The sequence below is a fragment of the Pyricularia pennisetigena genome, chromosome 6 (genome assembly GCF_004337985.1).
Source record: "Pyricularia pennisetigena strain Br36 chromosome 6, whole genome shotgun sequence".
NCBI lineage: Eukaryota > Fungi > Ascomycota > Sordariomycetes > Magnaporthales > Pyriculariaceae > Pyricularia > Pyricularia pennisetigena.
The window spans coordinates 4,924,132-4,937,149 of NC_043744.1; the positions used below are offsets into that span (position 1 = coordinate 4,924,132).

The 13,018-nt window shown below is 47.4% G+C and overlaps 1 protein-coding gene across 1 annotated transcript; it reads left to right on the top strand.

Annotated features, from left to right (window-relative positions):
• Positions 1–10,889: 10,889 nt before the first annotated feature.
• PpBr36_05213 (uncharacterized protein) lies at positions 10,890–11,825 on the top strand (the record flags this gene model as incomplete). Its single annotated transcript, XM_029892370.1, has 1 exon — positions 10,890–11,825. One exon carries the CDS (start codon positions 10,890–10,892, stop codon positions 11,823–11,825), a length of 936 nt encoding a protein of 311 aa, XP_029750493.1.
• Positions 11,826–13,018: the final 1,193 nt, after the last annotated feature.

Sequence of the window (13,018 nt, forward strand, 5' to 3'; positions counted from 1 at the left end):
TAACTTTATGCATAGTTGACAGCCATGGAATCGAGAAAGGAAACAGAGAAAGGATCAAATATAGGAAAGCAATTTTGGCATGTAAACCAAATGATACACAAAACTCAAAAAGCATATCGGTATATAAGATAATAACGGAGCAGGAGGAAGACAAGACCCAAGGCTTACCAGAAGCCGATGTCAATATAGTCAGTTCTATTGCCCTTATCAGAAGTAAATCTAGATATACTCTGCAAGTTCCAACTGCCCTGATAATCCCTTGCTATACTTACGTACCTGTGATAGACCCTGTAGATAAGTTTAATTCGTCGCTTTAATAGTTGCTCTTTGTTTGTCCAAGTAGACAGCAATGGTACATGGTTCGCAGCATCAAATATCTTTTTCCCGAGTCTCGAAAACGCAACCGCCTGACGGGTATACTCAAGTGGCTTTACCCAACATCGCGACATTAGAAAACCGGAATTTCGGCAGTCAATCATTTATCTGCTCCAACAACAGTTTTACAATCATGCACAAGATATAAAGCATCGCGCATCAAGCATGGAAACTGGTCATCTAAGTTTCGGGGTCTCCCCCTATCACACAATATCAACCAAAAGCCTTTCAGCAGAAAACCATTCTGGGCAATACATCAATCACTATGCGAAGCTTATTCACGCCTGCGATGAAACAATGACTGAGTAACATGCCCCGCCGTACCGCCGTATTTTTTTCAAGGGCAAATACGACTGTGAACTTCAAAAATCAGCCCACGTAGACAAACGATCGAGATTCGTTTTGATCATTACTGTAGTGACGGCAACTGTTTATAATCCCGAAAAGCCTTGCCTGATGATGCCCGACATTCTCTTTTACTTTTGTCACCCCGGCCCCCAGTATTGGTTTCAGGCCGGTCACCAGTTGATAGCTGGAGCTCAAATAGATAACATACCAAACATTGACCGCGTTCAAAAGGACTAGCACGGCATTCGGAAAACAAAACCCTCCCATACTATCTGATATCTTCTGATGTCTGATTGCAACGCTCCAGAGCCGGGGCAAATGCTCCTTGGAGTCGGCCATTCGGACAAACGAGACTCGGGACGGACTGCCGCAAGTGGAAGGATGAAAAAAATATTACAAACCTGTCTAATTATACCAGGTAAGGTAGTATATAATTAATATAGTACAGGGTCGTACGTGGGAGGTAATATTATCGGCCAAATTCTTTCTAAAAGTCGGTTCAATATACCCCTCCTCATTTTTTCCCCCTTCATGCTAACCTTTCAAAACCTTCCTCCCCACCGAGTTTTCTGGATAGGCAGACGATAGGCAAACCATGAAACCACCCAAGGTCAGGCTGGAAGCCCGGAGGCTGTGCTCTCGGTGTAACCAGGTCAAGTCACGACCAGCCAGCCCTACAAGGGGCCGGGGGGGTTCAATTCGGGAGGGGAGGGGAGGGGAATTTGGAGAATAGAGTTTGCGAACTGCAGACGGAGATGGGGGTGGGAAGGTGTCAGGAGGGGCAACTTTATACTCCGGGTCTTTGCCGGTAAATCAAGGGTTCGTTCGTTGGTTCCAAGAGTCTGATATTGAAGTGTTTAGCTTTTTTTTTTTTTTTTTGCTAAAGTCATGTCCTCCTATTAGATAAACAATACTACTACTACTACCACTACTACATACAGACTGGACGGTAGCCATGGTTATGAATGTCGTTTCGTTGGGATTTGTCAACGAAAGTGCATCCAATAACAAGCTAGGACACCATCGGAACGTAAACCGACGGGAACAGATTTCTGAGTGGTTGGGCCGGAGCAGGAACTCCTTAGGTTTTTTTTTGGGTTTTTTTTTTCTCTTTGCTTCTTACGGTTAATGCACACAATCGATCGCGATCTTGCCTTTAGCACGCCCGCCAAAAATATTCTTGACAAGCTTCCACCCCCTTACGCAGGGACCATCCAACATGTTCTCTAGGAATGACCTAATGTCCAAGCGATTTGATGCAAAGACCAGCGTGTGCACCCTACCGCAGATGCGTAACGGAGCGTTCTCTCCCCTGACACGCTCAGATGATTCCTGTCCGTTGATCTTTGCATGAAAGGAAACGATTTTTTTTTTTCCTCATTCGGCCGTGAGAGAGAAAGAGAGCTCATACGAAAAAAGAAGGACATGCACAACCGGAAACTCTGCTCGAGCTTTTTTTCTTTTACGGAAATGTTTGCTTACCTGTAGCTGCAAGCGTGACGGATAAGTACCAACCAAACACCGGCAGATACGCATACATACATGCCTACTACAGAGTACATAGATGTGCTCGGGGGTGTATATCGGATCAGATTCAAAAGGAGAGACAGAAAGATAGAGAAGGGGAGTTCGGGCATAAGAAAAGAGAAGTGCCGTGGTCTGAAGAGATTGAGGGGGATGGAAGACGAGAATGACGGTCTGTCTGTCTGGTCTCTTGCGAGGCCTGCCATGTGCTCGCCGCAACGACTTCTCTAATCGTGGGGTGGATCAGATGGACAGTTGTCAGTCACCGCAACCGTCGGCTAGCCGACTACTAAGATGAAGCGGCTCTTCTACCTTGGCGATAAACTGACATCTCTTCTTTCGGCGGAACTCAGATCGGGCCGCGACACTGCCGGTGTAACAGAGGAAATGATAGACAAAATAGCAACAGAGAAAACAAAAAATGAAAGGGTGCATTGCGCAAAACAAGATGCTCGGAGCCGCCCGCCAGATCAAAAAGATTGCTTCTGGTGGCGATGGATCGATCGCGATCAAGGGCAGTTGAGAAGCGGTACAAGATGAATCTCTCGTCTGGGAATATGCAAACGGCTTACTAGTGATATTGATAGCAACAACATGGGTCATGACGATTGATTTTATTTCTTGTTATTTTTTGTTCAGCTCATAGAAAAAAAAAGTACAACTTTCCCGGCCGAGGATTGTCTGTCGAGCTTTCGGGCCAGTTTTGAATAAGGTCAAGTCGCGATCTCGATGCAGAAGCCCATGTTGCTGGGTTGGGCCTTGCTATGAGTGAGTGGAAATCCATAGTATTTGCCGGCAACCCCGGATTGGCCCAAATAGAAAATTTCGATAATAATTTTGTATGCCACTTTTAGGGCCACGGCCGTGCCACACTATTAGCAGTAACACCCCAAGTCGAAATTTCCTTGTTTTAAACTTTTTCCCATCCGTTGGTCAACGGGAGAGATGCTCATGAGAATCCGTAGCAAAGGACAAGAGTCCCCTTGACTTGCCATTCTTTAGTTTCCTTTCTCGGTTTTTTTTTTAGGGGAAAATACAAAAACACACACACGATGCATGTGCCGAGACCTATAGATTAAGGGTGATCACATATCTCCCACAGCCACGCGAACCTGCACCCCGATCAGCTTGCCAAGCTCCCTCAACGAAAATCCGGATACAACGGGAGAACTGACGCGACGGGGAACATATTGACAGCATCTTTGCAGGGTCCAGAGGGCCCAGATCGTTCGAAAGGACAAAGACAAGACTTTGTGCCTTGAAAGTCGGGGTAGCAAAACAGAGAACGCGCGTTTCGGTACCAGTCCCTGAGAAGAACATACAAGGCGAAAAAACCTGTAATAGAACCCTGGGCAAAGAGCTGTAATAGGCTTGAGGAAGTAGGTCCGTCTCAGCGCTGGTAAGGGAAGAACTTGTTTTCGGGGGTTTAGCGATCGTAGATCATGACTTAAAGAAGAACGAAGGAGGGGGCGTGTGATTTTTTTTTTTTTTTTTTTTTTCGTCTGTCTGTCTGTCTGTCTGTCTATCTGTTGCACGGCTTTTCTTTGTCATCTGGCACGCGGCTCAAGGGTCCTCCTTTGCGACCTCAATATGCACGCGATCGTGATCGAATCGAAAATCCAGACATGTTCGGGCGAATTTTCCCTGACTAGACTAGCCTGGGTTTATTACTCTACAACAATTTACCTAGGCTTTTGCAACAAGAGGTGTAGGGATTATGTGGCGCAGAGACACGGACAGGGTTGGAGCGGGCGAATCAAGGACAATGAATACCTGTTAACTTTTTTTTTTTTACTTGGGTACCTTTTGTTTTTTTGTCCATGCGGCGCAAAACTCTTGGACAAAAAAAAACTAAACACCTCTTGTCTTATGGTACTACTTTCTGCAAAACACTGCGGTTGATCTCGATGGAGTCGTTTTCCTACTCGTATCGTTTGTCGTCCACTTACCAGAACAGGTAGGTCAGGCTGCCAGGTCATGCGCTGTGGCGCCAATTGTAGTCTGGGGCACAATGTGTGGGGTACGTCTAAGAATCTCGGCGAAACCCAACACTCTTCTAGGTGTTTCTTCTTCGCTTTACAGTTCTATGGGTTAACAACTGTTGCTGTTTTCCAGACATATCCCCTGGTACATAGAGATTGAGTGCAGGGAACCGTGCTGTTAACTCGTACCAATTGCTTGCCAAATTAGTACCCACGTTGTCAACCAAGCCAAAGGTGAAGGAAAGTAGGTAAATCCAACCTCACTACTCAGCACGTACAAGATTACCTGTCAGTCGCATCTCCAGTTATCCACAGCACTTTCCCATAAAGGTCACTTTGACGAGCGGCTGATTTAACAAAGGAGTAATAGAAATGCAAGTCGGGTCAGGGGACCCTTTTTTTTTGGTCCCTGAATTTTAGACAGGAAAAAAAAAAGTTTTGTGGGATATGTCAACTCGGTACGCAATCCCTACGTCACTACGCTACAACCAACGGCACTAATTCCCTAGTCCCGACATCGCTAGGCGTGAAGAGGGCCCGGGCTCCAAATTCGGACCCAGCGGGTTGTTCAAGTGGGGATGGGGTCGTTTTCTATCGACGCGTGGGGAGAAAGCTCTTATCATCATGCGGGCAACGAGTCACCCAGACTTGAGCCTTTGTAGCTACTGCGGATGAAAATTACATTAGAAAAATAAAGGACGATTGAAAGATGAAACCAATACCTTATACTCTGTGAAGCTCTACACCAAATCCTCGGCTTTAGTTACGTTATGTCACACTACATCTTGCTGGCCCAATTTCGAACGATTTTGCATGTAGCTTAGTACTAACAAATCCTGACGGGACTGGGCCTATCGCCTTGGCTACAGCTTAAAAGTCCCTGCTTGAAAAATGGGACCGACAAAGAATTCTGTATAACTTGCCGGAGGAGATGCTCCGACTACATGGCAGGATTCGCAACACCGGGCGCATAGCAAAACATGGTAGGACAAGGGACCAAAAAGTGACTTTTCTTTTGTCTTGGGTGGCAGAGAGGGGCCTGAGGGGAAAGAAAGGCAGTACAGTAATTGATTGCATGGTATGGTACGGTGTAAAGCCGCGGTATTTCTCCGCCGGATACTCTGGAGCCCTGGAGGAGGACGGTGTCAAAAACCCTGCTAAAGCGCACGCGATCGAGATCTCTCTCTTGCTCTGTGTCTCTCTCAAGGTCGCCCGCACCCGCCGCCCGCATTCCCACTATGTGGTAATTATGTGTGTACTACCCGTCGCCCACCCAAGACACACACACACATACATACAAATATGCACCCATGAGCTTGTTGTGCCCACACCCCAGCGGGTAACGGATATAACACAACATTTTGCTATGTACACACCATACGCGCTAGGGCAAATAAGCGCAGGAAGAAGGTATTCATGGTACGGCCATGATCCCCTGGGGATTTTCACGACTATCAAATATTCAACTCAAAATATATACAAAGGTGGTAAGCCGGTTAAGAGTGCCAAAAAGCGGATCGAGCCACGCCGCCGAGACTCGAACCATTGGCTTGTCTTTTAATTTGTGCTTGCAAAAGAACAAGAGAAGGAGACCCAATAGGCTGTTACCCTCAGCTGAACGCGAATATCACTATGATACTTTCGAAAAGATACGGTTGGAGAGGTGTCCGTTTATTCGCTGATATTAGCATGTCGGCTTGAGCGAGCAAAAGAAAAAGGCTAAGATAATAAATAAACATTTTTTTTTATCTTTCGGTTCAAGAGAAAAAAAAAATGTCGCAAAAAGCCACAAGCTGATAGGGCTGGCAATCCATGAAACAGCAATCGACCGATCTGATTTTTGACCATATCGCTTGGATGGCAAAACAACACGATCACAACATGGCATTTCCCGGATCGGTCCTGCTTTGCGGTCTTGTGGACATTTTGTGCATAAAAAATATGTCTGGCGGTGTGCACTCTTGCATACGCATTTTGGTGTGGAAAATGGGGGAGGGGGCAAAAGTCAACATAACAACAACAAGAATACTTACAAGTGTTGCAAAAGACGCACGCGCGTGCCCCGGGTCGAACGGCGAATTTCCGTCAAGGAAGGCCGGAACAGCAGGGGACTCGTCTGTCCGGGCTCTGTTCGCCTGTCTCTCCTTTTAGGTCAAAAAGGTGCTTGGGAACGGCCATCGGGCGTTTGTGTATGAGATCGAGATTGACGTTTTGCTTCTAACCGCTTTCGTCGCCCTAGGTCCCCTTTTTTTCCGCCCGGTTTGCTGTGGGGAGGGTGGTTGAGTAAAAAGAACAGTACGTGCCAAGGTGCTAGGTTCCTGTTGGCTGTTAGCGCCGACGCTTTCCTCACTTTTGCTTTTTCAGACAGGAACATCAGAGCGAAAATAAATAACATGGTAAATAATTTTGTTGTTAGGGTGGTCGAAATACGCGGTGCCACACGCCAGCAGCCAGCCGAGTCTACCGAGTCTTTGTTGCGCACACGCCCCCTCTCAAGCCAAGGCGGGGGGACCATATGGTCAGGGTTCGGTGGGGTTGCTTTGTTTCCTTACAACTTACTTACTGAATGTACGTACTGTACTCCGTGGTACAGTATCACTGTTACAGTAGTGCTGCGCAGTATTCACTTGTTTCCTTTTTTTTTTTTGAATCGAATTGAATTTTGATCGCGACTTTCGACCTTGGAGATGCGTAAAGAAGAACGTTTAATTGTTATTGATTCGAGGTTTAATGGCATGTCGTAGGTGGCTTTCCTGACGTCTCTCTTTATTTCTTTCTCAGAAGCTCCCATTTTTGGGTTCCGGCTCGCCCTTTTGCTTCTCATCTCGTTTCCATTGCCTCAACCACGTTGTACGAAGCAGCCACTTTTTTCTGCCTACCGCCTTACGCCATAACCCAAGATAAACTAATACTGGGGCCAGCTCAAGGGGACTGAGAGAAAACGGACTAGCCTACCCTCCTTTACCTTCGACTATGCTTCCTGGGCTAAGAAGACGCCCACCTTTTCCCGCCCGCACGAACCCCTGCATCAATGGGTCCCGCTCAAGCCAAGACGTCTGCATGGCGGGCAGCTCCACCACTAGGCTCGACTTCTTCGATGACAATACAAATCTCGATCTCTGGAGAAGAATCGGGCCCATTAACTCCTACAAAATTATCACAGCTGTCCTTGGGATGATTTGATAACCTCGTCATCCCACACACACCCCTAACTAAAGCCTTTGAAACCTGTTCCAAGGCACGAACCTTGCAAAAAATAAAATAAAATAAAAAAGTGAGGAGGAAAAATTAAAGGGTTAGAGTCTTTTTTTTTCTGCCGCTTTTTTTTTTTTTTTTTTTTTTTTTTTTTTCTCGGAGGCGAGTATGCGCAACAAAATCGGGACAAGTTACTAACACTTTTTTATTCTTTATTTTATTTTTTCTTCCAAACAAAAGTGAATACCAACTGACTGGTTCAGGCAATCAAGTCATGCGAGCAAGATGGGGTAGCGGTGAACTGTGTTGGTATTAATCGGATCAATTCCATCAAAATCAATCGACAGTACTATGGTATCGCGGTACGTGCCCAGGTACCTACTTAGTCAGTCGCTTTGATTGACAGTTTGCGCCAGAATACCATCGTCGATGTCGAGTCAAAGTTTCTTTTTTGTTTCTTTCTTCTTCGTCGACTTCTTCCTTTGAGCGGAGTGGCTGTGCAAAAAAAAAAAAAAAAAAAAAAAAAAGACCTACGCACAGATTTCCTGAAACGTGGGCAACTGCTCGTCCAATTTAGCTGTAGACTAGCCAGTTATAGTGATTTTTCGGTGCTGCGTATTTTGGTCTTTAATTTATTTTATTTTATTTTCTTCTGTTTCGCTGTTGCTCATTCTCCCCCGCCTCAGCATCCGGTCACATTTGGCGAAGACCTTTTTTCCGAGCCTATCGTACGAGAGAGTAGTGCTGAGTCTCTACCTAATACATTCAAGACCTGAAAGCAAAAAAGTATGCAGCGCCCAAGGAGTATAAGCCATGTTACCCGAACTGTCAACAGCCCCATCGGTTCCATTCCGTTCCTTACGCCGAAGGCGGGACTACCTTCCAAGGTCGGGCTGGTATCCCGGACGCCTCAGACTTCTGGAGACTTCCACACATGTACAAGATACCTACAATAGTAAAAGCCCATCTCCTGGGACGACAGGCAGTTAGACGAGTCCTTGTGGTAACCCCCCCTTGTCATTATGGGACGCCCCCCTTCTTCTCCTCCTCCTCGTACCGAGACTCAATGTCAGGCTGCGCGCTACATGCGTCCGGGTCCCTGAACTGCTGGATTGACGTCACACCCGCTCAAGCTACATGTACGTTGTAGACGAAAAAAAAAGAGTAATGGGGCTCCGGGACTATTGCTATGCAATGCAATTTCCCTGACCCAGTCTGCATACCGCTTCGCGGCTCAGTTCATCACCGGGGAGGATCCATCTCAAGCACCTTGGCCGGGGAGGGCTGGCAAGGGAAAAGATCAAAAGAAGAAAGGTTGCAGTCAAAGCCTAGTCTAGTAGCCAACAAGTAATATTCTTTTTTTGGGGTCTATTTCTTGATCTCCTTGATAGTAAGTGAGTGGGTGCTTTGGCTACAAGGGACCAGGGGACTATCGTAAAGGCTGGGCGTGAGCTGAGTTCCCAGCGATTCGGGAAAGGGGTCGGGTTCCTTTTCGGACACAAGTTTACCTTTTTCTTCCATCCGGACGTTTTATCTAAATGGCCGTAGCGGACTGCGGACAGGGGACTATACTATTCCTACGGTAAGTAGGGTACTTTGACCGAGGTGCTTGCGCGCGCAGGGTCCAATAGATTGCGAGTCACCCTTCCCTACATAGATGCAGGAATCGGACCTTGATGGACTTTTTTTTTCTATATTATTATCGATTAAGGCTTGTTTTTGTTGAGCCTAACTTGCAGAGTAGGCATGAAACTACCACGTATGTAGTCTTAAAGGGACTAACTCAAGTCATGTTCCCTCGTTTTAGTCTATTGATCGCCGACCGACAGAAAAAAAACGATCGAGATGTTGAAAATTGGGCCTGGTGCCTGATCACCGGTGTGGTGTGCTCACTTGCCTGCAAGTAGGACATGCCTGTCGCTTTGCTTTTTATACTCTTGTTTTTTTTTCCTCCATGTTTGACCGGATGAGCAGGCTTGTATCCGGGATGTCGGTTGAGGTCTACGTTTCCAGGCACATTGCGCTCCAGCCTCTGGTTCAATACATCCTACGCAATTTAGGTAATCAAAAAAGACAGCTTGCCTTGCCAAGTCGGTTGTCACGGACGGCGTAAAAACGACGTGCTTTTGATATACAATATATGTCGACGTATCAGAACAACTGACCCTGTCAAACTTTCTAGAAGTGGTAAGTCTAGGTCCGCAGAGAAGGAGGGTAAAAAAAAAAGGAAGATTTTACTTTAAGCCAATTATTCGTCCAGAAATCCAACCCTTGCTCTCTCATTCCATTTGCAGGGCGACAGGCTGTAATCTGCCGTGCGTTGAGAATCATCATGACATCATAGTCCAGCGGCTAGGGGGGTGGGTTTTCATTTCCCTTCCATCGTGATCTCTGGACAAGTCTGCTGCGGGTTGGGGGAGTGGGCGCAAAAAAAAAAAAAAAAAAAAAAAAAGAGAACGAGGGAACCAGGGTGGAGTAGGAATCTCCCTTGTCAGTGCGGCGCAAAGCCCATTGTGAAAAGTACCGTACCGTGCTTGCTGTGGCTAATGCGATTGATGTACCTTGGTCTCTAGTTTTTTTGTTGCTTTCCTATTCATCTTTTATTTTCCATTTTATGTCCTACTTTTCTCTCTTCTTTTCTTCTTTTCCCTGCTCCTGCGGCTGCTGCAAATGGGATGTCGGGCGTGGCTGCGTGCGCGTTGGAAAGCGAACCCCTCGCGGGATCCGTGGACTGGCAGACAAGGTACCTCGATACCAGGCTAGGCACCCTGACCTGACTTGGACAAGGTGTGGCCGTACCTAGTACCTAGTCAAAAAAGGGACCCACAGAATGCATGTGGAGCTGTTAATCCCTGCGTTTTCTTGACGGGCGGCGCGCCACCAAGCCCGGGCTCACATCATTGCACTCTTCCACTCCCTTGGGAGACCCCAGTTCTGCCTTCCTGCTTCTACTGCCCACCTTTTGCTCCGCCTGGTGCGCAAAGACTGTCCGTCGGTATACATATCAAGCGCCGTCCCCCGAAAGCAGAGGCTGTGGCTCAGTTCGTTCGTGATTCAACTTTTGACGTTCACATCTCCAACCAACATAGAGGTACTCTACTCTACCCCTACCTACCATTACCACTTCTCACGCCCCACTGCCAGCCATCTCGTGCGTCAACATCTTACTTCATTGTAAGTGGCCCATACAACAGCTGTCTTGCACTGGGACATTGCGGACATAGTCGTCAACCTATCCATAGCTCCGTCTGACAAGCTTCAGCAAACAGTCCGTTGGGTGGCTTTTTTTTTTGTTCCTAGAAAGAAAGAAAAAAAAAAACAAAAAGACTCGGGGATATTGAACGACGCAGAACAAGCTTGTGGCTACAGCAAGAGCTTGGAATTACAATATCATAGTCACAGTTGGTTCATACTGGAGATCTACATACAACAGCCACCACAACACGACACACGCATACCGCAAACATGCACGCAAGAGACGCAGCAGGCCGGCAGGTGTCGTTATTGAATGATGACGTCCCTTCATACTCGCCACCAGTAGAATACTCAACAGTACAAAGGCTCTCATACTCGACTGCAAACCACGTCCTCTCTCGACCATTCAACGCCGCACTCGCAAGGAGCGCATCAGCCTCACCCAACGCCCCGCAACTATCACGGTCCGATTCGTATGACTCCCAAAACAGCAGCGAGCCCTTGTCACCCATGACACCGAACGTCATGTATCCCGACTACGGTCACCCAACCCCGACACTCTACAACCCATCAGAAAGCACTACTCCCTACGACGAATACCTCCCCGATGCGCCTCCTCCACCAAGCTCAGCCAAGAGGCCCGTCACCTTTGGCAGTCGCAGCAGCAGATCTGGTTCGTACGATGACGAGATGACTGGCAGTGGGAGCAGCAGCAGCGGCGGCGGCAGCAGCAACCCCACATCCACCGGAAAGCGCTACCCTTGCAGATACCGTGACAGCCACGGCTGCGAAAAGACCTTCACAACATCAGGTCACGCCTCAAGGCACTCCAAGATACATACAGCCGAAAAGGCAGTTCAGTGCACGTTCCCCGGTTGCAACAAGAAGTTTACGCGTGCCGACAACATGAAGCAGCATCTCGAGACTCACTACAAGGACCGCAACCGATCAGGCGCAACCAGGCCGACGGTGTCAGCACGGCGCTCGAGCTCCTCCAGCAAACACAGCAGCGGCAGCAGCAGCGGAAGCACAGCAGGCCACAAGCTGGTCGACAGCTCAGCGGCATTGCCTTCGCCGGGAATCCAAGGCAGCAACTGGGACATGCGGACGCTCAACGGCCCCTTGGTGAGCCGCCCAGTACCGTCTAGGAACATGAGCATTGGTCTCGATGCGTTAGCGGCCGTGGCCTGCCAGGAGGGCGCCTAGGCGACGTGAGAATGAAGAAGTATAGTCAACAGGACTTCAGGCCAATCTGCCCACCCCACTTACCTATGCCAACCGCCTCTCACCCAACCGCATACCTAATTCCTCGCAATCGACACCCTGAAGCCACTTCCTGCGACCGCGCCAAAAGTTGCAACCTTTTACCTTTCGACAAACGTATATATACACGAGGCGTATTTAGCAATGCCCAACCGATTGGTTTTCTGTGATATTTTTTTTCGTTTTCGTTTTCTTTTTTTCTTTTTTCTTTTTTTTCTTTTTTTTTTTTTTTTACCCTCGGCACCCCATTACCTCTGTTGTTTCTTTAGCGTACACGAATTTTCTTTTACCAAAACGGTGTAACTTGGGTATTTTGATTTTTGGGTTTTCGGATGGTGCATGCATACGATACAGCACCTTGCTTGCATAGAGCACACGATTGGGTTCCTGTCGGAGCACACGAGCATTGGGACGGCGCATTTGGAGTTGTTTATTTGGTTCCTTTTTTAATTTTTGGGATATGGGAATTGTTTTAATGGTTGACTCCCTCGAGAGCAGCAAATGCATCAAAGGATATACACGGCGCCTTTGAAAATATACATATACACGGGGTTTTACTGTACTGGGAAGCAGGGGGTGGTTCACACCATCTCTCACGATTTTCTTATTCTGTTTACAGTGTTATGAACTGTCCGGTTTCCCCCTTTTTTTATAACCTATATATCACATACCGTCACATATACACTAGGGAGGCAATTGGAGGAAGCAATTGTAGTACATCAACGGGCCTCAAACTTCAAACTCACTCCATAGTTTGATTGACAAACCATTAAAACGAAATACAATACGTTCACCCCCATAAAGAACCCAAAAGACTAATTGGCTCCCTTGTGACTGGAGTTATTTACTTTTCGTTACCAACCTGAGGGGTCTTCTCCATTGGCCGTCTTGGCTTCTCAGCTCGCGCCACAATCGTTTGGGAAACTATTCTTTATTTTATTCCCCCTCCTTTGTGCGGTTGCCCTCTTTTGTTTCCCTGCCTTTGTCGTCTCATTGACGCATGTGCCGAGATGATGACCTTGGCATTTCCCACCCATCCGACCCATCCGGCCGAGTAAACAAACCCCGGCCACCGGGGAACACTTGCGCGTACGCAAGAGACCCGGCAGATCTTTCAGTGCTTCTTTTTTTTTTTT